The sequence below is a fragment of the Ambystoma mexicanum genome, chromosome 1q (genome assembly GCF_040938575.1).
Source record: "Ambystoma mexicanum isolate Mex_15411 chromosome 1q, UKY_AmexF1_1, whole genome shotgun sequence".
Classification (NCBI taxonomy): domain Eukaryota; kingdom Metazoa; phylum Chordata; class Amphibia; order Caudata; family Ambystomatidae; genus Ambystoma; species Ambystoma mexicanum.
Genome location: NC_090922.1, coordinates 1,542,331,426 through 1,542,357,721, shown reverse-complemented (window position 1 = coordinate 1,542,357,721; position 26,296 = coordinate 1,542,331,426). Strand labels below are relative to the sequence as shown.

Genomic DNA, 26,296 nt, shown 5'->3' with positions numbered 1-26,296 from the left:
TGGCAGGGGAGGTCTAAAGTATACCAGTGAGAAGACCAAAGACAGATACTTGGATAAGTCCCACAGGGAGGGTGAAGGCATAGGGGGTGTAACAACACGTGCCTTCTCTGCCACAGGCGGGGGTGGCAGGGGAGGTCTAAAGTATACCAGTGAGAAGACCAAAGACAGATACTTGGATAAGTCCCACAGGGAGGGTGAAGGCATAGGGGGTGTAACAACACGTGCCTTCTCGGCCACAGGCGGGGGTGGCAGGGGAAGTGTTGCACAGTGGTTTGGTTCCATTTCGTTATCGTTTTCTACTCCGAGCCCCCGACAAGTCTTCACTGACCTTCCCTCCCCCCACAGCCCACATATCACATATCAAACTATTCCGCGTGGCCCAGTACGGGCAGGAGAACAGTGGAGCAGATGCGTGTACCCCAAAAAGCTGAGGGAGGGGCACATCTGCTAAACATGTGGTTAGCTGCACAGACAGGACCTCCGGGGCAGCCATGGCTCCTTTGGGACACACTGTGGTGACTTGGGGGGCGATGGAGTGTCCTATGTAATCCATCATTCCTGCCCCTTTCACTCCGATCAGCCACGGGGTCCTTGGTAGAGCTTTCCAAGTCTCCCCCATTCCAGGCCCATCCTCCTAACTATAGTCATTAAACGTGCACACACCGGACCATCAGTCCCCCCGATCCCGGGTCTCAGGGGGTCTCACCTGAGCAAGAGCCCGTGCAGACACTTCCTGGGGTCCTTCCTGGCATCAGAGGCCGTGATTCAAGTGGCCGCAAGAGAAGAGGAATGGGGAGCGGCCAGGAATGGGGGATGACCCCCGGCGAGCTGCGCAGACTATGGGGGATAACCCCGGGCGACCAGTGCAGACTAGGGCTGTGGGGGGGATGGTGGCCAGGAATGGGGGATGACCCCCGGCGAGCTGCGCAGACTACGGGAGATAACCCCGGGCGAGCCGGGCATACTATGGGGGATTACCCCGGGGGAGCAGTGTCAACTATGGGGGATAACCCCGGGCGAACAGTGCAGACTAGGGCTGTGGGGGGGAATAGTGGCCAGGAATGGGGAATAATCCCGGGGGAACAGCGCAGACTATGGGGGAAACCCCGGGAGAGCAACCGGGGTGCCTCCAGGCACTAGCCGGGTCTGAACAATGGGGATTAACCCGTGACTGCTGCTGGCCACAGCTTCCAATAACTGCATGTATAAGTTCCTTTCCATCCCTCTCAACTCAGCTGCCTGCCGTGGAAGCTGTTCACTCGCCCCCCACCTGCTATTATAATTATACTTATAGACTGCCCATACAATTCAACGGGCTTTCACCCCCCAAAAGGCGAAATCTGATCCGGCCCGCCTCCCCCGTGGGGACAGAAAACGTCGAGAGGCACGGATTTCATATGTAGCACTGCACATGGCATCCAGGCATTGCCAAGTTCCTCTGTACTTGAAATAAATAAATAAAACTGCAGCAGCAGTGCATAGGCACATAGGTGACAACCGGACATACAAATATAAACGCAACAAGCCATGAAGAGAGAACCAAGCATTACTGTAAACGCCAGGTCAGTCATTAATTACGCAGGTCTGTACCCGGACACCTCAGGTGGTAAATCGGGAGGTTCGCGATGGCCCAGTAGGGCTGTTTGCTGTGTGCCAGTATTTTGTCCTCCGGGGGAATTTTCGAAAATTCTGACTTACCAAACTTAAAAGACGTGGCATAAAACAAACACACCTTAGCCTTGAAAAGGACCCGGAGCGGTCGAAACATGTGTCACCAGACCACTTGTAATAAAAAATAAACCTCACCATATGTGTAGATATGAAATCTAATCTAAAACCAGCGCGCGATGTCCGGGTACAGACTACATAGCTCTCAACTCACACGCTTTTGGCGGGTAACACCCGCCTTGCGAACAGCTGACTCACCCGCCAAGCCACCTTCACGCCCATTCGTTTCAATGGGCCTCTCACCCGCCAAAAATAAAATCGGGTGTTTTCACCCGCCTTTGCAACATAAATGGTTGAGAGCTATGAGACTAGCTTCATTTCCAAGAAGAGGTGTGGCCGGCATCGCTACCGACCATGCAGCTAGGGAAACCTAGGCACCAGCAGAAAGAGACAATGCAAATAACTTATAGATTAAAGTGTAAAACGGATAGAGTGAAGCTCAAGTGGAGACTCGGATATAGTGCCTAACCTTTCCTTCCACTAATTCATTACGATTCAGTTGTTTGCTTCTCCAGAATCACGCTGAGAAAAGAAAACTTGAAACACAATTTCAATAAACACGATCGACTTGAACAGTGTCAAACTTCACACGACATTTTAAGAAAATTGGACACAGCCTTTTATTGCTCGCTCTATAACAACTATAACAGTTTAGAAGAAAATGAACTTCAGATTCCGTCTCTTGGGACAGAATGGAAAAAAGCACATTGGATATCTCTGCCCTGTTGATTGAGCAGTGAAACTGGCTACAGGAAAGATATTTAGTGCCTGATACATGGAAATGTGCCCGTAAATGCAGCAAGGGCCGCGTGTCGAGGACACTGCACCAGTCTGCGCACAGAATAAAAAATGCACGCCCGTGTATTCATGGAATTCACTGCGCAAAGTAACCGTATTCACAAGTGCGACTCGGAACGCCGCCGATACGCCCCCACGCAAAGCACAAACAGCCACAACAGCTACCTTTGCGTGCCCCCCCGGGCGTGAATACAGGCACCCTTCAGACAGTGCGTGGGGTTCTCCATAAGCAGGCCTGCCTCTCGGGAACCCTACGCAGGGTGCCCCGTAACTGTTACCGGCACCCCAACAACAGGCGTATGAAAAATCGTAACTCTGTAAAAACTTGGATAAGCTGCATGCGAAAGCCCGTAAACCATTCATGCACCCTGCTACACTGCGTATGCGTACCCCTAAATTAGATCGGAACCCCAGTTGTGTACACACACCCCTATATCTGACATGCAAACTCACCTCCGCGCTGTGATTCCTATGCGTAAGTGTACTTATGCCTGCCTTTGGGTGGCATAGAGATTGAGGGATTTGCATGGCCATTACTATGCCAAGAGGCTGCATGGGTGGTACCATGAATACGTGTCGTTTGGCGCAATTGTGGGCAGTGTGAGGGATGGTCTGCGAGCCGCCCCTCGGAACGCCCACTTTTTTGCATGTTCTTTCCCCATTTTCTGTGTTCCACCACCTTTCTAGCCCAATGCACAAGCCACACCCACGCTCTTCGTGGTGTATCGCACAAGGCGTTTGACGGCACGCAGAGACGTGCCGAGCCTGTGCGAACTCCACGCAAGTACAGGAAATGCTCTGCACAGTCGATTCCATGAATCAACGAATGGGGATTGGCACGCCGAATGGCACGCAAATCCCCGATTTTACACACAAATAATTCCATGAAACGGGGCCTTAGTCTACACTTAAGGTAAAGCACTTATTTCTCAACTGGGATTATGATGTTGAAGTAAGTTCTGCCCCAAAGTCTGATATTTATAGCTAATAGAGAAGCACCCACTGGTGCCAACCACCCACGCTACATCATTCCATCTGACCCTCCTGGAATGCCTTTGGTGGAACGCCTGGGTCATTACATTCTAAACACACATTTCTTAAAAACACTTGCCTTCTCATGCAAGATACAATACACCTTGTTTCTTTCCACACTTGCAACAAGAAAACAACCACGTAAGAATTTTTATTTTTAATTTTTAATTCATGAATTAGCCAGAACAAAGCTGGCCTTACATTAACGGATATAAAAAAAAAAACAGCGTACATAGAAATATTGCTTACTAAAAGGCCAGATTGATTTGCAACAGTAACATCATACAATTGTACAGTAAATTAAAAGGAATAATTGTAAAAAAACAATCGAAAAACAAGTACTGTCTTGCCAGTTATTTAAAATAAAACACAAAATAACATTGGGCTTCATTACAAGTCCGGCGGTAACCCTGCCAGTACTACCAGCCTGTTGCTGCTGGACTTGCAAGATTTACTGGTGCCTGGCTTGCCAGTAACACTGGGGGATTACAACACCAGCATTCCGGGAAATCAGGCGCCGGTAAATTGCAAATTCCCATTCCCACTTGAGTCTCATAGGACAAAATGGGAACGGGGAAACACGGAAACCCCAGCACTGTTGATAACGGTGCCGGTGATTCTGTGAAACTCTGAGGGCGGGTGCCCTTCTGCTAGCATAGTCTGAAACTGGCAGGCAGGACGGCCCCTGCCCACAGAGTCCTATTGTGCCAGTCCGGTAACAATGGTGCCGGTAGGCTTACCAGCACCATTTCTACTGGCCTGAGACAGTTGTAATGAGGCCCAATTTTTAAAAGAGACACATTTCGAAATTGTATCTAGTATCCTCTATATAAAGTTTTTGTGATTTCATACCCCCTTTTTACATTGAGGTAACTATATTTGTAAATGCTGCATTTTTCTTTCTACGTTTCCCGGGGTCCTCCGGCTCCTCCGGCTCGGAGGAGCCCGGGAAACGTAGAAAGAAAACTGCAGCATTTATAAATACAACAACTTGTATTTATGTTTGCTGTGGCTTCAGCTTTCAGTCTTTTGGGCTCCCCCAGGTCGGGGGAGCCCAGGAGACTCAAAGCTGAAGCAACAGCAAACATAAATACAACGTTATAAATGCTGCGGTTTTCTTTCTAAGTTAGAAAGAAAACCGCAGCATTTATTTTGCAGTGATTTGAAAAATGAATTAAATTTAAAGCACTTACCAGCAGCAGCTTCTGTTCATCTCTGCCTCCGGCACTAATGAAGCAAAAGCCACCAGCTGGTAGCTTTTGTTTATTACAGCTGGCTGGCATTTGCTACATTAGTGGCGCAAGGGCAGAGATTAACACAAGCACAGGAGGCTCATCCATTTCACAAAATGGATGCCTCCCAGTGCTTGAAATGTGTAACTTTGAGCCTCATTTGCTCAAATGTTTACATATGAACTTTCTTAATAAATATTTTTTATATATATTTTTTTATCATGGCCCCTCTTTTGAGCCAATACAATTTTTGAGAGCACTATTTCTTTAATACAATATTTAATCTAAAATGTAAAAACTGCAGGCGCCAGTAGGGATTTGGAAATCTTTGCAGGTATTTTGGTGGAGTGCCCATTGGTTTGTCAAAACGTGGCTGTTGTACAAAGAGTACAATCTCATCTTCTCAATTGTTATTTGCCAATCTCGACGAAACAGACGCTTTTTCGGCAGGCTGGGTGCTGAAAGAACTAAATTAGGAAAAACATTCCGGTGTTTGAAGATGGTTATAGCATATAGGCAAAAGCGACCAATGGGATCAGCATGTGACTTCACTGATACTTCCTTTTTCAGGTCAGCAAAAGGGGAACCCTCCGCCGGGGCTAAAAGATGTCTATATAGCAAGACAACTTTCCACAAAAACCATCCCTGTAGGGAGATTAAGCCAAACACAAAGGATACCAGTGAAATCGGGATGCAGGCTGGCACATTAAAGACCTTTCATCATATAGTAGACTCAATCAAATTCCAATCAACATCTCGTGCCATGAACGAAAGCTTTTACCCATATAAAATGGTTGGAACAATTTTAGCTTTGTAATATTCTATTAAGGGATTAACAGTAAAGCATTAGTATCGAACATACAGCCACTTCAGCTGTGATCCGCAGTGGATAGCCCTGGCTTTAATTCGCGAAACAAGTTCTAATTTCTTAGGGGTCAATGTAAATATCATCCCTAGATATTTATATATATATAGATATATATCCACTCTACTTTTGCCCACTATCCAAGAAAAACCTTGAGGCTTATTATATTTCGCTGGCAATCTGATGATCATTGTTTTTTACTATTGATCACCAGGTCATTTTCCACTGCGTATGAGACTACATTGTCAATTAATCTTTGGAGACCAATTGTTGTTTGATCGGCCAGAATGAGGAAGTCTGCATAGGACAACCAAATGAGTCTCAAACTTCTGATCTTCGGAGGAGTGAAAGCTATAGGGCCTCATTACACGGAAGACGGTGAGCCATGGCGCAATTAGCGCCATGGCTCATGCCGGTAAAATACCGGCACCGCCTTGGCGGAAAGGGGATTTACCGCCCCATTCCAAGTTTGGAGGGGCGGTAAATCCCCCTTCCGCCATTGCCCTTCTCCATTCCCATTTCTGCCCCATAGGGCTCAATGGGAATGGGGAAGGCGCTAATTACGGCACCGCAATTTTGCGGTGCCGTAATTAGCTCCGAGGTCCCTTAGCGGGTTGGTTTTTAACGCCTGCAAAAAGTAGGCGTTAAAGCACCAACCCGCTAAGGGACCTCGTAGTAAGGCGGTAATGGTTAATGGTCACCGTTACCATTAACGGTGGCCGTTAACCATTACCGCCTTCCGTGTAATGAGGCCCATAGGCTCCAGAATCTAGATCTGCCAGGTAGAGTCTTAATAAACAGGGAGCCAAGATGCAGTCCTGGCGGAGGCCACGTGATATTTCAAGGACCTCCGATAAGTGGACCTGCCCATCCAACCTCATCTGGATGAAGGAATCCTCATGAATAGCCATCAATGTAAGCAAGTGCTCCAGAATGTGCCAAGTTCATAGTTTGGACCACAGATGTTTTCTGTTGATGTTATTGAAGGCCTGTGATAAATCAGTGGCCGTGATTTAAATGGGAGGCCCCCTTTGCTGCATGGCCGGCTGCAAGCAGTTGATGAGAAACCCATTTATAAATGTTCCAATCCCCCTGCAGAATCCAGTCTGCATCTTACTTAGTCTCCCCCTTGGGGATGCCTGATCCTCTAGTTTGGCCCCGAACAAGGGAGGCAAAACTTGTACTGTCTAGATCCAGCAGGGTGATGGGATAATAGCGAGCCAGGTTTGATCTGTCCCCTCACTGGCATGATAATAGCTCTATAGCATGTATTTGAAAGGTTTTGTCCCGAATAACACTTGAAAACAACATAAAGAGCACATTAGCCCATAATGAAGGATTTCATTTTAAAATAGCGTTACTAAGTCCATTCTGACCGGGCGCGCCAGAATTAGAGGTGCCTTTGATCAAGGCTTCAATGCCCTAATTTGTAAACTGTAAAAACGACTCCCCCACCGCTGTTGAGATGGGCAGTAAATTATTAGAAAAACGATACAAAGAGTTGAAGTGTTTTACCTAGGCCACCTCACTCACTGAATTAGACTGTAGGGACGCTTGGGATTAGGATAGACTATTAGCGAGGGGCCAGAAATTCTGCACGTTTTTAGTTATTATGGCCTGAAGCATAGCCTCATCCTCCTTTTGCCGTCTCCTAAATTTACAACCTTTTAACCAGTTGTTTGTAGCTATCCGGCTGTCTCTTTGCCTCTTTACGGTACAGGTTACTGGTAATTTCGCGTGATCATAATCTTCTTAAAGAAGCCCTCTTTTGCACACCATGGCCTCATTCCAAGTATGGCGGTCCGGAAATAAGGGTGCCGGTAGTAACATACCGGCACCCTTTCTGGCCCGCCATATTATGAGATTGCCTGCAGGGGGCAGTTCTCCCAAAAGGTCTGACCTGCCGGGAGTACCGGCCCCTGCAGGCATGGTTTTATCTATAGGACTCCACGGGAATAGGGACTTACACTTTCTGCTGCCCGAAATCCCGGCCCGTGGCCACCTGTCACTCAAGGTCTCCACCCTGGGGTTTGATCTTTAATTTATCCTCCCTGGTACCCCGTGTTACAAGGGATATGTGTTGCTGCTAAGAGGAAATACAGACATGTATGCTTAGATCTTCAGTGGACACTTAATGGGGTTTGGGACCTGGGGGGTCGTTTGTTCATCGAGTAATGCAAAGGTGTGGGGGTCGAGTTAGTAACGCAGAGCCTGATGTTGTCTCAAGCTCTCACAGGGCGCATTCTGTTGAAAGATACTAAATATTTGCAACACTGAAGGGACGAGGGGGAAGTGGACTTCAGTGGGAACGGAACTCTTGTGAAGCCAGTGTATTATGCAGAAATTGGGCCTTGTGGACTAGGACCGTGAACAGCGTGAGCCTGCAGCTTATCCCTTCGGGGCCTAAAACAAAATAGAGTCGAGGGCTTTGAGCTCTCCTAGTTCCATGCATCTACTTCTAAGTGCTGCAGGGCCTTTACGTGTTGCCTAATAATGCGGATTGCTCCCCCCTTGTATGTTATATCACTTTATATGGTGTTCACCTTATTTGAGAGCACCTAGGGGGTGGAATAGGCTCATTTACATTCCAACATTCCCCCTTTTGTTATTTCTACAGTAACAAATTCCACTCCCCCATACTTTTGCCCATTTGCATGCCTCTCTGCTTCGTCCAACGCGGGCGTTCCCTTTATAGGCATCCATGCTCTGCACACATGCTTTAAACTTTCCCCTTGTTGTGCATACTGCTCAGGCGTGCAGGTCAAGTATATATATCCCCCACCGCATGCTAAATCCACCCACACCTCCTTATAGTTTTCGGGATCAGGGGGCGGTATTATAGTGGTGTGGCACAGGGTGTCAACTATGTCACCAAGAGGGAGGGGGACCATGTGGTGTGCAGGGCAGTCATTTTGCTCAGTTTGGATTTCTACTTCTTTTGTATTATGAGGTGCGTTATTGTTATTAGTTTTCCTGTTAGTCATCATTGTACTATTAGGCACAGCTTTGGCACAACACTGGAGACCCAATTGGCATGTGCAGAATATCACCAGGATAACCACAATGATTGGGAGCATCATCTTTGCCGTTGTTCCAAGCCATGATGGAACCCAGCCCAGCTAAAGACCATGGTGAACCAGTCTTCTTCCTGGACCCCAGCTTCCTTTTTCATTTCACCTCAAGTTCATGCACTGCTGCGATGATGTGTGATAGTGTCCCATTTTCAGCATCTTCAGAAGGTACGAATGTGCAACATGAACTCCCTATCTTTTTGCAAACACCACCTTCCATGGCCGCCAGGATGTCCAACCCGTACCTATTTTGCATAGTCATTAGTCTTTGGGCCTTTAGTTCCACTTTTATGACATTAAACTCTTGCTCATTATCGATTCCCAGCTGGATCAGTTCCCACCAAACTATCTGGGGCTACTTTGCATTGGCTCGTGTCTGGATGCTGGGTATTAGGGATGCAAAAAATTATAGAGCTTGTATTTGTCAGGTATCTGTGCGAGCAGATTAGATGATTCTTGAGATAAGTAATTCGAGGACTGTTTCTTTCTCCTCAGCTGGCCATGGCGTTCCTTTTCAGGGAGGGTGCAGAAGTCTGGAGGTGGCCTGGTGGGCATTACTTCTGTGGTCAGGGACACTGTCCGTTCCTCATCTGGTAAGGGTCCCCCCTTTAGGTGTTATCCTGGTAATACTAGCAGTGCTGAGTGCCGCATTGCAAGCAAACAGTAGACCCTCCAAGATGGCGGGAGGTGCAAGTACGCCTTTTGCCGCAGACCCAGTAGTAGTCAATCAGTGCTGCGGTTCCTTTTCAGAGATCTGGAATTAGTATGGTTCTGTTACATCGTTTGTTTTATCCCACACAGACAGTTCCTTCACTGTAAAAACATAGTTCATAGCTTTCTTCTTGGTGCACCTTCACTGGCTTTTCAAGTGCTGCGATCGATGTTAGTTTTATAACATGCTCTCTCCATATGTGTGCGTACGCTTGTTCTACAAGGGCTAGTGTTGATTCCGGGTATCTAACAAGACCTTCTGCTTTGCACAAGAGAGTTGTCTCTTGCCACTTATTGTCTGTATATTTCGCCCCTTGTATGGCCAGGTGCGCTTCCTTGATACAGTTGTGGATGGTGGAGCTTGTTTTGCATTTTCGGGGCTCAGGCCAAACAAGTTGTAGATGGATGTTGCGTGCCTGAAAAGTGCCTTTGACCCTACATAGTGCAAGATGAATCAGACATGGGGCCTCACTACAACTGTGCCGGTCCCGTAAAACGGTGGCAGTAAGCCTACCGGCACTGTTGTTACCGGACCGCCACAGTACGACTCTGCAAACGGGTGTGTACTGCTCGCCAGGGTCAGACGGAAGCACCGGCACCGTTATTAATGGTGCCGGTTCTACCGTGGTCCCCATTCCTATTTGAGTCCTATGGGACTCAAATGGGAATGGGGATTTACACATTATCAGCGCCTCACTTTCCGGAATGCCAGGGTTGTAATCCCCCAGTGTTAATGGCAAACCAGGCGCCGGTATATCTTGCAAGTCCAGCGGTAACCCGCCGGTAGCACTGGCAGGGTAACCGCCGGCCTTGTAATGAGGCCCATTGTGTCTCTATTAGGAGTACTTCTTGTGGTACTAAGACCTTGGGTGGCACGGATGCCTGCAGTATTAAGCAACTCCCATTAGTCATTCATCTTCCCATTGCACTCATGTCAGAGAACCAACTGTTCAAATGTTCAGGATGATGGTCTTCCACTGCATCTAATCCTAAGCCATGATATGCATCATATTTGTGTCGGCACGTTTGCCTTTTCTTTCTGCTACTGCGCAACGTGGGCTTTCTTCCCTTTGACATTGCATCTCTAGTGATGTTAGTATTGCATAGAGATCGTTTTACACCTGGCATTAGTAATTCAAACATTATAGTCTTGCATATGGTGGATTGGGAGCTGCTATATGTTGAATTAGTGCCATTATACATTGTTCCATTGGTTGGCATGGTGGGTTGTTCAGAAACCGTTACTGGTATACTTTCATTCATCCTTCCATTCGTGTTCAGTTTTGGGATGGAATGTATTATTGTATCAGGGAAGGGGGTAGGGGTCTGGATGGTTTTGGTCATCGTGGAGTGCATAAGGGTAAAACCTGAAACAATGGGTGGCCCTTCAGTTATGTTTAAGGGCGATGTAGTAATATTTAAGAACTGGGTTGTTTTATTCCAATGTAGGCTTGTAATGTTCCAGGGTGTACTTCCATTCCACGTCCATTTGTGTCCATTCCAGCCTAGATAAAAGACGTCCCCAATAAATACACGTAGCTGTAAAGTGGAGCTAACAGTCGTAGCTGTATCCACTAGTAAAACTAATTCTACTCCAACTGCTATCTATGTTTGAAGGATCTCTTAATGGTATCATCTCCATCATCGTTGCACCTGCAGAAGTACGAGAAAAACATGGAGGCTAAAGGGGTAAGAGATGTGGAAAAGAGGAAGAGATAGAGAAAGAGAGAGAGGGAGAGAGAGATAGTTTTAGTTTCCGTAGCTCGTGCTCTAGAAGCAATGCATGTACTGTACTAATTTTCACATGCACAGATAGGGTCAGCATAGAGCTAAGTGTTTGAGGTAGTATTGTTGTTTTCCATCTGGGTGTCTGGTGTGGTGCTCTTGGGTGCCCTACGAATATCAGAGAGGTGTATCTAATATCTCAGACCCTTTACCTTTTACTGCAAAATGGGTGGAAAACACTACTTCATAGGGTCGATGGAACCTCAGGACTTCCATTTTCAGACAAAACTTCTTAAATATATCCATTCTCCGGGCAACAAAGGTTGGGCCGGAGTGGTGGCAGCCAGTGGGGCAGTTGTAGTTTCTCTGTCCTCTGTATTTGGCGGTGTGATTTGTTTAGAAATGCATCTGATCACATATGTGATTTAGGTTAAGTATTTTCTTCACCTAGAATGGTGGTGGCTCTGTGAGCATCTGATGATCTTTCTATTGGCAACAGGGGTGTTTGCATGTGTCTGCCAGTTACCCTTTCATGGGGGGACAGGTGTTGGTCCTTACTGGGCTGTGTGGGCAAATGAAAGAGTGCCAGGGGGTAGGCAGTACATCCAATTCTTTTTTAGGGTGTTGCATAGTTTGGAAAGTCTGCTTTTAAGGAATTCATTTATTTTCTCCACCATTCTATTTGCTTGTGGGTGGTAAATGGAACACATTCTGTATTTAGTCCCTAGTAGATAAGACAACTCTTTGAAATGGTCATTGAAAAAATGTGTCCCTTTGTTCGATCATGAGACATTGCACACTCCCCATCGGGGGAAGACCGCTCTGACAAGAGATTTTGCAGCACATTTGACGTTTGGGTGGGAACATGGGCCGGCCTCAACCCACCGGGAAAATTGACACATCACCACAATTAGATATCGTGCCCCATTGCATCTTTCCCCCATGTCTGCATAGTCAATGTGAAGCTCATGGAAGAGGCCCACAGGGTGGGGTCGTGTCCCCTCAGAGTTCTCAGTATCATTTCTGTGCTAAACACTTGACACATTGTACATTTGACCACCATCCTTGTCAGGTGTTCCTGTAACTATGGAATGAACCAATCTTCCTGAAGGTCTGCTGCAATGTGTGGCTTAGAACTATGAGATGGGTAATGTTACTGTTCAAATGCTGTGTATAGTAATTCTACAGGCATCACTACTCTTCCCGTGGCCTGCTGTCTCCACAGGAGATTCGTGGGTGATTGGATGCAACCACGTTTGAGCCATAGATCCTGTTCCTCTGTGGGTGCCCTACGCTGATACTCAATGATTTGTGCTATAGGGAGGGCTGTGTATGCCTCAGTGCGCTCCTCCGTGGTGGATGTTGTTACAACGTACTCTGCCGTTGTTGGCAATGGGAGGTATGCTGCCTCTTTGGCAGCTGTGTCTGCGGCCGCAATATCCCAATTATATTTTGTCTGTGTTGAGGGTGTCCGTTGCGCACTTAACAATTTCCACAACAGAAGGCTCTGCAAGGGCAGAAATGAATGAGTTGAGTAAAGCTGCATGTTGCACTGGTGAGCCATTCGCTCTTCTGAACCCCCTCCTTCTCCAGTGCGACAGACCTGCATGCCCCATAGTAGTGACATAGGCAGAGTCTGAATAAATGGTGACATTGCATCCTCTAGATGCCCTCAAGGCTTCTATGAGTGTTACGAGTTCTGCTGCTTGGGCGGAGTAATGCCTGGGTAATCTTTTCATAACTAGTGTTTCATAGATTCCCTCTTCTAAGTGCACCACTGCTACGCCAACATGTTTTTCACCTGTGCCCTGGTCAATTGATGCCGACCCATCAACAAATAGTACTTCTCCCTCCTCTAAGGCACTGTCCTTTGCCTTGGGGATATCGTCCCCCTCCCCTTTCCAATGACGCACAATCATGTTGTTGCATGTCCTCAGCTGTGCACGGCTCGGTAAGAAATGTGGCAGGATTTATTGTTCTGCACAGCACCACGTGGATAGTATTATTTCATATTATTATGCTCTTTGTGTGGTAAGTGTGGATATGGAGCGCTCGACGTAAAACGTTACTGAGCACCGCATGACAATTGTAGCGAATTGTCCCTGCATGACAGAATCGAGCGTGCCACTGTATTAAGCCAGAGGCTTGTGGCCCATTGAACGTTTCTGCATGAGCACTGCTGTCATAAGTGTACCGTTTAAGTTGGAAATGATGTAGAACTCCTGGGCATAATTAGTGGTGGCTAGCACAAGAGCTGTTGAGATCACGCCTTTTAGATCACTGAAGCTTGTCATTTATGATGTCCACTGAATGGGGCTGCCCTCTTTCTGGGCCTCCTTGAAGCTCTGTAGGAACAGTCTGGTATACACTGCACAGTCTAAGATCCATGCTCTACAATAGTTGCAGAGCCCTAGAAACTTTTGCATATTTTTTACTGTCATTGGCTTGGGAGTGGCACACACTGTTGCTGCCGTGTCGGGTATTATTCTTTTGGCATTCTTGGAGATGAGTTGCCCTAGGTTGAGTACTTCCAGTAAGCAGTATTTGAGCTTTTTCTTATCTACTTTGTACCATTTTCTGGCTAGCAACTGTAGTAGTGTGATGGAGTCCCTTCGACAGCTTTGCTCACTGTCGGTGCAGACCAATAAGTAATCTGCGTATTGAATGATTGTTCTGGGCACCTGAATGTTCCCTAGATCTTCATTCAATATTCTATTGATAATACGGGGGCTTTCACAGCATCCCTGGGGTTAGCAACGGTGTATGTAGTGCTTTCCCCCCATGGTGAATGCTGTAAGGTACTGTGGACCTCATTACGACCCTGGCGGAAGACCATGGTGCTATTAGCACCATGGTCCATGCCGGTAAGTTACCGACTCCGCCATGGAGAAAGGGGGAATTACCACCCCTTTACAAGCTTGGCGGGGCGGTAATTCCCCCTTCCTCCATGGCCCTTCCCCATTCCCATTTTTGCCCCATAGGGCTCAATGGGAATGGGGAAGGTGCTAAGTACGGTGCCGCAAATTGCGGCACCGTGATTAGCACCAAGGTCCCTTTGCGGGTCCCTACTTTAACGGCTGGTCTACACCAGCCGTTAAGGTCGGGTCCCGCAAAGGGACCTCGTAATTAGGCGCTAATAGGTTAACGGCGCTGCAGCCTTTTACAGCGCCGTTAACCCATTAGCGCCTGGGTCGTAATGAGGCCCTGTGAGTCTGGATAGAGGCGCACTAAGAAAAACGCATTCATCAAGTCTACTACTGTGAAATGGGTGGGTTGTTTGGGGATGCTGCACAAAATGGAGGCCAGGTTAGGAACGAGTGGAAACTCTTTCTGTACAATGGCCCTCATTACAAGTCAGGCGTTAAGGGGTTAACGGCGCTGTAAAGAGCGTCGGCGCCGTTAAACCCTTAATGCCTGATTCACACTTTAACGCCTGCTTTTTGCAGGCGTTAAAGTCCAAGGCGCTAAGCGACCTTGGTGCTAATTACGGCACCGTAATTTATGGTGCCGTAATTAGCGCCTTCCCCATCCCCATTATGCCCTATGGGGCAAAAATGGGAATGGGGAAGGGCAAATGGTGAATGGGGAATTACCGCCCCACTCACCTTGGAATGGGGCGGTAATTCCGCCATCCACCATGGCGGAATCCGGCATGGACCATGGTGCTAATAGCACCATGGTACACCGCCTGACTTGTAATGAGGGCCAATGTCATTAAGAGGCCTTAAATCCTGAATCATCATCCAACTGCCCCCATTGCTTTTTTGATCAGATAGCTAACCGTATTGCATGGTGAGGTAGATGGCACTGTAATCCCTTGCTGTAACGGGGCCTGCAGTGTTTCCTGTAGTCCCTCTCTGCTTCTCTGGATAGGGGGTATTGTTTGACCCAGAGGAGTATAGGGCCTGGTTTGAGTGTTATCATTACTGGTGTTACCTCTTTTAACATACCTACATCATGGGGGTATGTGGCCACAAATGGGGTGGGATGTACTGTAAATCACTCTCACAGAAGGGGAGTGGCCCACTAACAACAGCCAAGAGGGGACTCTGCACTTTTCTGTATTGCACCATGATGTCAGAAGGTATACACATTTCAAGGATTATTTCTCCATCATAATTGTCATCTTCAAAAAGGTCCTCATCTGTCACTTCTCGTAGAGGCACATTGGGGTCAATACACAACACTGTGCGCCATTGGCACCCATGGGGGTCAGTTCCTAGCACTATAATCCTCCTAGCCGACACAAGCAAACCTTCCAGATCTAATGACAAGATTGTGCCAGTGACCACTTCGGGAAGCGCCACAGGTCGGAAAATGAAATCTGCGGGTACTCTCTATTCTATCCTGGTAATCTGGGGGACAGCTCGGGAAAGTACTCTAATGCAATAAACAAACATGTCAACCAAATCAAGGAGTTTGAGATCTCCAGCCTGGGCCTTTAAACGTGTGTCAAACACTCTAGTCATGTCTGCAATCAGTAAGTCAAAATCATAAAGAATGGGGCTATTGCCTTCCAGAAGTGGGTTTGCCCAAGTAGCAGCTATACCGCTTAGGTGGGAGAGGATAAATGCAGCGTTTGAATCAGGAAAGGCTTGAGGTCTTCACAAGAAATGTAGTTTGCATTGATTAAGGAATGTGCAGAATATGTATGGATCGCCATTACATTTCTCTGGTGGGGCCAAAGGAAACGGGGTAGGGACATAAACAGGGGTTTTTGGGGGAGGGTTGCCAGGAAGCGGCTTCCGGGTCACCGGTGGGGATGTCCAAAGTCCACGCAGAAGAGAGAGGAGGCTTCTTAGTCTGCCAAGATGTGATCTTCCAGGAGGACTAACTATCTCTGTCCCCAAGCACCAGTCAGAGAAGTGAAAACCACTCCTTGACCAGTTATTATGGCTACAGTTGGACTGGAACCGCAGCACCGAATCCCCAAGCAGCTACAAAGAAAGGAACAATGTTAGAACACATTACAGAGCACTACCAGAAATGTATGGAAACAGGTAAATGTGACCTATCTAACAAAGCGCCAAGAAGAGGGAGAATGGAGAGAAGGAGAAAAAAACAGGAGTGGACAAAAACCTCCCTCAGGGAAATGAGTGTGCAGCAAATGGAAGGTGTTCCAGTCGATGTTCCTGTAGAAAGTTCCAGGAGAATATCCAACAGAGAAAAAACCAAGTCCAAAGTACTTTCAGAGTCCAAAAGCAAATCAGGTTGCCAAAACATCAGGATAATTCAAAAACAGTCTAATAATGGGAAAAAGCCAAGGTCAGGGAAAAACCATGGGCAGTTCAACGGGTTAGACAGTAATCCAAGGGCAATCCAATATCAATCAAAATAACAAGAGCCAGGGTAAAAAAACATGGAGTCTGGAAGAAATCCAAAAAGCCACTCACAAAACAGCTGAGAAGCATTGAGTGGAGGGAGAGTGGGGCTTTTATGGTCTACTTCCTGGTAATATTGTGTCATGTGACCTCATGTTGGTCACATGAGCGGGCAGTGCATTGCGCCCACCGCGCCTCCCGTAGTCACCATGGCAATCGCCAACAGCATCCTAACGGGGGCCGTGATAGCGGCACGGGGAAACCGCGGCACCTCACGGCCCATGTAAGTGCGTGACAGTTCCGCTTACTACCATCTCACTGGCCACAGCATGTATTACTAGCATTGCTCAGAGAGAGCACATGCCAGGGGTGGGACAGACAATCACTCAGTCTGTGAATGATGTTGTCATGTTCAATTTGCTAAGCAGGTCCCTGCCCAGTAGGTTGATGGGGGAACTTTAAGAGTAGAGATGAGGTGCTCGTACAACCTTCCCTCCCACCTTGACAGCTAAATATTTTGTGCATGAAACCATTACTAGAGCCCCATAGAATCCCTGCGTGTCGAGAGTCTTTCCATATAACAGGAAGTTTCCTTCACTAATGCACGACTTCTCCGCTCCCGAGTCCACCATAAGGATGAATTGCTTATTTCCTATCTCTGCCCCCACCTGTGGTTCCTCTTCTGGATGCAAGGCCGTTGATAGGACTGTACACGCAAGTGCTCTCTGTGGGCTGTCTTAGCCGGGGTAGATATCTGTTCCCGGGAACAAAAAGGGGTTTACCTCTACCAGTGTGGCTCCCTGGTATGGGGCTGCTGCTCCGTTTGGTGCAGTAGTAAAGGGATGCCTCCTTCCCTCACCCTGTTGTTTGGGGCGGGGATGAAATTGCTGCACCGTCTGTTGCTGGTGTGGTGGGTGGTAAGGGCCAGGGATTTGGGGAGGTAATTGCGTGTACATCTGATGTATTTCATGTGGGATTAAGGACGTTCCCTGAATGGGCCCTTGTGGGCTGCCTGGTTGGGGGTGACCATAAGGTTGTTGATTGTAATTATAGTTCCCTCCCTGTCTGCTATGGCATTCTCTCAAGAAGTGCTCCCACAAGACCAACACTGCCCTGGCCCACCACCCCTTGGACCCTATCTGCCAAATCCACCTCCTCTCTGTCCTCGGAAACCCGCCTCGTCCTCATTGTAGCCCTTCTTGCCACTGGGGTCCTGAAAAGTGTTGGTGTCCTCCCCACTGTCCTTGTCCATTATCTGCCCACACCGCTGCCATCCTTGCCTGTGTGGCAACAGAGGCACACCCTTCCTCTCCCATCTGTTCTGGGGCTGGTGCTACTGATACCGCCGCTACTTTCACTGGTTTGTTTTTAACTAGTTTCCCTTCCTCCGTCTGCCTTCCCTAAATAGTTTGCTTTTCACGCTCTTTGATCCTTCTACAATGGTGTCCTATGATGCTTTGAATCTCAGGCCATCCCTTTGCTTCCACCCCAGCTATATTATTGAGTGCCTTCCGCACCTCCTTAGGCAATCCCATTTTGAAACAAGGACGTTGATTGATCCCAGGTGCTGCCCGTTTCTGCGCTCCACATCTCCTGATCGCTAAGAATGTACTGAGCAGCGTCTTCCTCGTCCCCCATTGTGCATTGCATGATTGATTGTAAATTAAGGGGGGTCCGGGAATGTGTGTTGCAGTGCATCGCATACTTGTGCCCTAATTTTGTTAACTGATGCTCTGTCGTGGGCATCGTTGCTTGGTGTCACAACCGGGTACCCCGCTTTGACCCACACTGTCTCCGCCTGATCTCCCACCGCCGCTACTAGCAAGCTCTCGATGTCACCTATTGCTAGGGGCACCATTGCGGTGTGTTTATCCAATGGCATAGATCCATTTCCCTGTGCCCGTGGTGAGTGGTGGGAGGGCCTTAAGGAGGTTGTTCTTGTCCACCTGCGCCCAGGGAACATAATGGGGTCACCATGCGCCTTTATGTATTAAGGGCATTTGTAATGGCATTTGTAATTTCGTCCTCCCTTTCCCACTTTTGACAGCACTTCTTTTTTCTTTGCCAATGCTATCCTACCAAACCTTTCCCTTATACTTCCGTCCCATAGACTTTCTACTCTCGGTGTGGTCGTGGGTGCTTGCTATGCCCCTCCCTCTGTTTGTTCTTCTGTTTAATCAAAATTGCTCCAGTACCCCTCATCTCCTTGTCGGGACCCTACATTCGCATACCCCAGGCTGTTGGTTTCCCCCTCCCGCTCTACATGAACAGCTCTTATGGGGGCACTGCCAATTCTGAACAGGAAGTCACTTGACTTCCATTCGTCCCCAGGCTGCTGTGGGGGTGTTCCTGGGGGCAACATTGGAACTTCTGCCGCCCGTGCTGTTTCACAAGATGTTCTTAACCTAGCTAATTCTCTACGGAAAGGAGAAAGCATCAGCAGGCCCGTTGTTGGCAGTCCAAGCAGAAGCTGGTGGAAAGGGAGGGCACCAGGACCACTGCAAATCTGAAGTACAGTTGTTGCGCAGCAGAAAGCGAAGAAGGCTTTCCCCCATGTGTACTGAATTGCAGAGACTGCAGAGCAGGAAGCGTGCAAGAGACGTGGCTGGGTCCTGGTGTACACCTGAGGGTCTCAGGAGCAAGTTGAGTTCCTTATTCAATTGGTGTAAAGAAGGCAACTTCAGTGAGGAAGTATGTCTGTTCGGAAGAAGTGAAAAGCACTGGAAGTCTTGCAGCACACAAAGGGATTAAAGACAGAAGCCGGTGAGTGTTACTGGGCATTCTAATCTCTTACACGTAACAAAGCAGGCAACAGTAGCCAAGAAGAATCACTCGCATACAAGTTAAATTGCTGTAAACCCAACTGTTGATCGTCGGCCAATGAATGAAACTAAAGTAGCGCTCGCGTATGAGAGAAACGGATAGCATAACCTTAATTGAATGGAAAATTGAAACAAGCAGCTGAACTACTAATCGCATGTGCCTAAACGTGATTCTAAAAGTGAAGGCTAACTGAAGAATTATTTGTGAGACAGCAGAAAACATTGTAGCATTAAATCTAAGTGACTGAACTTTAATAATTGTGAGTTCCAGGGAACAAACAAGCATTATCCAATGCCAAGAGTGGTACTAGCATTTGCCAAAGCCAAGAGTTGTACAATCATTGCCAAAAGCGACTAATAGTAAGGCATATATTTAAGTCAATGCGGCCAAGAGGAAGAGAAGTGGTGAATGCAATTGTTCTCAAAGGTGGAGATTGTTTATTGTGATTGTTCCATAAATCTGGTATAAAATCTGACATTGACCAAGTCAAAAAGACGAAAGGTAGAAACACATCCTTAAGGGTATTTGGTTACTGGTGTGGCAGAAAGACAAGAGTGGCAAAGAGGCTGCCCTTCTGAAAGGCGAATGTTCAGGCGGTGAGTGCCTTGCTCATATGAAGGTGTTAAGGGGCATTAATGGGAATCTTCCCTTTTCAGAAAGTTATATAACTACAAACTGCTGAAGCTGTTGAGAACTTTTGGTTGTTGTCAGTAAATCTAGAATTTCAGAAGCACTGTTGATTGTGGAAAGATATCGGGCAGGCGAGTAGACCCTCATGGTGAACCATTGTTGAGGAAGGCCTGCTATAAGAGTAACCCAGGTGGACTAGGAAGTGCTGTGGATTTATTCAGACAAAGATACAAACTGTGATTTATGGTGTTGAAAGGAAAGTTAAGAAAAGCTGGTATCAAGAAGCTGTGTTTCTTTGAATCTTATAAGTTACGGCAAAGCCTTCTGACCAAGACTATCATTGATGCTATTTGATGACTAAAATATCCAATCAGAGAAGAAGAGGAATCTTTCTTTTGCTGCACATTGGATTATTGGAACTAAATCTTTCACAGCCAGTCATAGATGAATGCACTCTCCTCTTCTCATGTTAATATGTGACTACATTTACAGGCCAAACAACACTCTTGCCCTTCTTTATCCAATATCGCCAACACTATTACTCTTCTACCTCCCTTATGACTAACACCCTTGCTCTCCCAGCTACCTTGTCCTTGTCATGGGTGTCTCATGTACAGCATTCTCAATGACTTGATGGCTGTAGCAGGCCAGATTGCTTAGCTTGTTTGCCTGACACAGAACACTGGAGTCCGGGAGCGGGCAGGAGCCCCTCCCCAGCACACCGTACCAGGACCAGTTCCAGCTGCACTCTCGTGCACACAGACTAACACGAGGATCACCCTGCTTGCAAACTGAAGCAGATGCCCCATCACGGATCCCTATCTGCAGCATTTCTCAGCCAGCAGCATAAACGAGCCCCGGTGCTCCCCGCATCCAAGCGAAGCGCCGGATGAGCTGGGAAGCCTTTGTTCCCCCGTGCGCCTGCCTCTAAGATGGCTGCCCGATCGGCATGAAAACAAGGCTGTTGTGCCAGTTGCCGAGCAACGCCAAGCTTTTTGCCCAGAACCCCCCACCGACAGGCGGAAGCCGGCCCTCCACCCGAGAAGGCCCTCACTGAAAAGGCCTGTTTCTTCGGCATTTGAATCAGATCATCCGGAGTCCGGGAGCGGGCAGGAGCCCCTCCCCAGCACACCGTACCAGGACCAGTTCCAGCTGCACTCTCGTGCACACAGACTAACACGAGGATCACCCTGGTTGTAAACTGAAGCAGGTGCCCCATCACGGATCCCTATCTGCAGCATTTCTCGGCCAGCAGCATAAACGAGCCCCGGTGCTCCCCGCATCCAGGCGAAGCGCCGGATCAGCTGGGAAGCCTTTGTTCCCCCTTGCGCCTGCCTCTAAGATGGCCGCCCGATCGGCATGAAAACGAGGCTGTTGTGCCAGTTGCCGAGCAACGCCAAGCTTTTTGCCCAGAACCCCCCACCGGCAGACGGAAGCCGGCCCTCCACCCGAGAAGGCCCTCACTGAAAAGGCCTGTTTCTTCACCTGTTTGGCACATTTGAGCGCTACACCCAACCTACATAACTGACCGGAACTGAATCTGCTGTGCTGGAGCCCTCACACTTGGAAGCATCTCCGGCTGCACCAGGGAGGAGTAGGAGTTCCCTCCACCCACCACAGAAGCAGCAGGCGATAGGATCGAGACGCATGTGCCGTGCCAAATACAAGGTAGGCCAGATGCCTCTCCCAGCTTCACTCTAGTTCTTGGCAACATGATTGTTTTCTCTACCACAGTCAATTGCACCTTAGCATTCTAACCTGCCAGCTTGTGCCTATAGATCTGCGCTCTGGCACCCTATTTCCGTCCTCGCACATGACACTTTCAACTCTGCAGCTAAGGCAAGACCTGGAACTCAGCTGCTGCCTTACGGCTCTATTGGCTTAAGTGTCCTACCCGAACCCAGGCGCTACCCAATTCAGCCTATTGTCCTACTCTGGACTCAGACCCTGCCACACTGCATCATGTGCTGCACCTAGGGTCGCCAATAGACCACACTTGATTTGTGCCTTCTGATTTGTGTTGTGCCTTATGGTCGCCAATAGACCACACCTGAACTGTGTTGTACCTTACGGTCGCTAATAGACTACACTTGATTTGTGCCTTATGATTTGTGTTGTGCCTTATGGTCGCCAATAGACCACACCTGAACTGTGTTGCACCTCACGGTCGCTAATAGACTACACTTGATTTGTGCCTATGATTTGTGTTGTGCCTTATGGTCGCCAATAGACCACACCTGAACTGTGTTGCACCTCACGGTCGTTAATAGACTACACTTGATTTGTGCCTTCTGACTTGTGTTGTGCCTTATGGTCGCCGATAGACCACACTTGATTTGTGTTGTGCCTTATGGTCGCCAATAGACCACACTTGATTTGTGCCTTCTGATTTGTGTTATGGCTTATGGTCGCCAATAGACTACACCTGATTGTGTTGTGCCCTATGGTCGCCAATAGACTACACTTGATTTGTGCCTCTGATTTGTGTTGTGCCTCATGGTCGCCAATAGACCACATTTGATTTGTGTCATGCCTTCTAATTTGTGCTGTGCCTTATGGTCGTCAATAGGTGAAACACTGCCCTAGTTACTTTATGTATCCCAATGTGTTTTTGGCTGATCTGTGACTCTCGCATTTAGGTGATACCCCGCCCTAGTTAGCTCATCTGTACTTGCCTAGTTTGCCACCACTTGTACTGGCCAGTTTGCCTGCCCATCTAGGTTCTAGCCTATTTGTACTTGCCTAGATTACCCAACTACCAATATACGTTCTCTTTATAGATTGCTTAGACTTCTCTGCTACCGAATTGCTATAACTTATATAGTTACACGCCTTTGCACGTAGCACCAGCCTACACCTATAGCCCGAACTTGGACTTGCCTATCATCAACTCCTCCCTGCCCACGACCATAATGAAAATCACCCAATACCAAACTTTACACCTTGTACTGAGCCTCCTCACCACCATGGCACTTGCATCTGCTGCCTCATACCCTGCTAAGGACAGAAACATGGAATTGAGGGCAAGATTGTCCCGTCTTGAACCATCATCCCACCACAACTATAGAGGCTATATCGATCTAGCAAACAAACGTTTGCAATACTTCAAATCTGCCACTCTCCACCCTGCCCCCATAACTACTAACCAGTCACCTCCACAAAGAGTCACCCCTACTAAAAATAAACAACTTCCCTTGACTAAACCAACTAGCACCCTATCTCTAACTGGATCTCTCATCAATGCCAGATCAATGGTAGCCCACGCCACAGAGATCTCGGACACCTTAACCAATGAGAATTTAGACCTACTAGTCATAACCGAAACATGGCTCCATGAGGCGGCTGTCCCTGCCATCATGCTAGCTATACCTGACGGCTACCAAATACTAAGAGTCGATAGACCCAACACCAAAGGAGGTGGCCTAGCTATCATCCATAAATATACCTTACCTATTAGATTAGCTACTACCTTGCTATTTCCATCATGTGAACTCCTTACTGCTAAACTTCACCTTTCTTGTAACCGCACCCTCACCATGTATGTCATCTACAGACCACCTGGACCACTAGGAACCTTTGAAGACGACCTAACAAGTATCCTAACTAATAATACTAAAGACCACACTCAAACACTATTACTGGGAGACTTTAACTTGGGCTTTAATGACTGTAATGACAAACACACCCTATCTGTTGCCTCACTTCTGAATGACTACGCCCTAACACAAAAAGTCTCCTCCCCTACTCATGCCAAAGGCAGGACCCTAGACTGGGTTGCTGATCGGAACTGTAACATCAGTATTACCAACATAATACCACAATCCTGGACTGACCATTACTTAATTGTATTCAATGCCTCACTTGACCTTATCTGACCCAAACCTATACTTATGGCCCCGCCACTCCCCACCAGAAGTAAAAAAGACATCACAGCAGAACAACTCCTACCCCACCTCCTCCCCACTCTCGACAATCTAGATAACATCAGAGACCCCACGTCGCTTGTGGAAGCCTATAACAACACAATGATTAAGGAACGTGACTTGATTGCCCCTACCAAAACACGCAAAAGCAAACAACTTTGTCACCTAAACAACTGGTTCACGCCTCACCTGAAAGACCTCAGAATTCAAAAAAGAAAGCTGCAGTCAATTTGGCAACACTCACCCACTGAGGAGAACAAAATTAAATTAGCCACTCTCGCCAAACAGTATAAAAAGGAAATCATAAGCACTAAAAGGAATACCTTTAATGATAGAATATCTAAGGCCAAATCAGATACCAAGGAGGTATTCTCCATCCTCCGTGAAATGGAATCACCCATACCCCCGACTGATAACATTCCTAAAAATAAGCTCTGGTGCACTAATATACAAAATGCCCTGCCGGGTAAAATTAGCCTGCTCCAAACCAAAATTGTCAATAAAAAAGCTTCCCTGCTCCTGCCAACGGAACCTACACCTCAGCCACAGCTCCCTCCAAACCAACCTAACACCCCTCACCCATTTAGCTCCAGACAAATATCTATAAAAGAGACAGAAAAAATCATACTATCTCTAAAGCCCTCCAACTGTAAAGGAGATAATTGCCCAGCTCAAATTATGAAAGATGCAGCGAGAGACCTAGCCCCCTTCATCTCTAAACTCATCAATGCATCCTTTAAGTCTAACCTAGTGCCCAATAACCTCAAACTATCCTGGGTGCTTCCCTTGCTAAAAAAACAATCACTTGACCCCGCAATACCGACAAATTACAGACCCATCACCACCGTCCCATTTCTGCTTAAAATTATTGACAGAGTAGCGTACCTGCAAATTCAGGACTACTTAGAAACTAACAATCTACTAGGCTCACGGCAATCTGGCTTCCGTCCCCTTCATGGTACTGAAACAGCCCTGATTGACCTCGAGACCCAAATTGACGAGTTGAAGGACAATGGTAAATCAGCTATGCTACTCCTCCTTGACCTATCTGCGAACCTTCGACTTGGTAGATCACGCAATCTTATGCAATCACCTCAGTTCTGCCGCACATTTTTCAAGTGATGCCATAACCTGTGTACAATCCTTCCTTTCAAACCGGACAATGAGAGTCTTCTCCCCGCTAGCAGCCGCTGATCCCACACAAGTTTCAAGCAGTGTCCCTCAAGGATCATGTGTATCTCCGACGATGTATAACATCTTTACTAAGCCCCTGTTTGACAAGTTGGACAGACTGGGTGTCATCTACACTAATTACGCAGAAGACACTCAGATCCTTATCCCCCTTTCGGGCAACTTCTTGGAAGACACGACCTTAGTAAATAAGATATATCCCTCATTCAGGCATGGATGGCATCTCACGGCCTCCGCCTGAATGACAAGACTGAGTTACTGATCCTCGGTTCAGAGCTGGCCATCAAAAAACTTGACCCAAACTATGCCTCATTCAACATCGACAATAATGTCATCAAAGTGATGCCTGCAGTCAAAACCCTTGGGGTCTATCTCGACTCAGCACTCACCTTCAGGAAACAAACTAACTCACTAGCATCTTCTACTGCATATACTTGTAAATTGATCTGAGCATGTAGACCATTTCTAACTGAGACTAGCTGCATCACACTAGCTAATGCACTCATCATATCCAAGTTGGATTACTGTAATGCTCTTTATGCAGGATCTAACAAGTATATCCTTGATAAACTCCAAACTCTCCAAAATAACGCTATTAGAGTAGCTTTAAATATTCCTAATAGAGCTCATATCTCCACCTCTAGGAAAAATATCCACTGGCTAAAAATCAAAGACAGGATTGCCCTCAAAACACTCTCCCTCACCTCCAAATGTCTTAACAATATAGCCCCCCCTTACCTGGTAAACAGAGTCCACAAGAGAACTTCAAACCGTCCCACTAGAATGACTAACGCCTATACCTTAGTGGTCCCTAGATACAAAAAGAGTACAGCTGGCGGTTCTAGTTTTCCGGTCATAGCTGCGCAAACTTGGAACAAACTCCCTCTGGATCTCAGAATGGACCAAACTTACCCTAGCTTCAGGCGAAAAGTCCTCACCTGGATACGCTCCAACGACACTTAGCTTGACCGTCCCATTGCCACCTCCTCTAGAGACACTAGATGACTGTAACTAGATGAATTGATTTCTGATTAACTAGCTTGAACTGTAGTTTCGCATTTTCCTGTACACGCACCTTTGTTCCTAATGTGAACTGTGTAAACTGTATTTTTCCTGCAACTAAGCTCTCAAGTATCCTTGTATTGTCTGCGCCCAGCTACCCTTTCGGGTTTGGTTTTGCGCTATACCAAATAAACAAACAAACAAACAAACAAACATTGGAATTGACGATCGGGCTGAAGACAGG

At 47.3% G+C, this 26,296-nt stretch overlaps 2 protein-coding genes across 3 annotated transcripts in view; one reads left to right on the top strand and one right to left on the bottom strand.

Annotated features, from left to right (window-relative positions):
* The window catches only part of LOC138551589 (zinc finger protein 79-like), a 59,261-nt gene extending 58,411 nt beyond the window's left edge, over positions 1–850 (bottom strand). The window contains exon 1 of one of the 2 annotated variants that reach the window (XR_011295324.1): positions 707–770. Coding sequence is in view for 1 of the 2 variants with exons in the window: in XM_069642496.1 (XP_069498597.1) it covers positions 707–752 (46 nt within the window). In the remaining variant the exon portion in view is untranslated. Of the gene's footprint in view, positions 1–706 lie in introns of both variants that reach the window. The other variant, XM_069642496.1, reaches the window with a different exon arrangement.
* LOC138551563 (zinc finger protein 271-like) overlaps positions 1–26,296 on the top strand; it is a 259,519-nt gene that overhangs the window by 124,997 nt on the left and 108,226 nt on the right. The gene's annotated exons all lie outside the window — the stretch shown is intronic.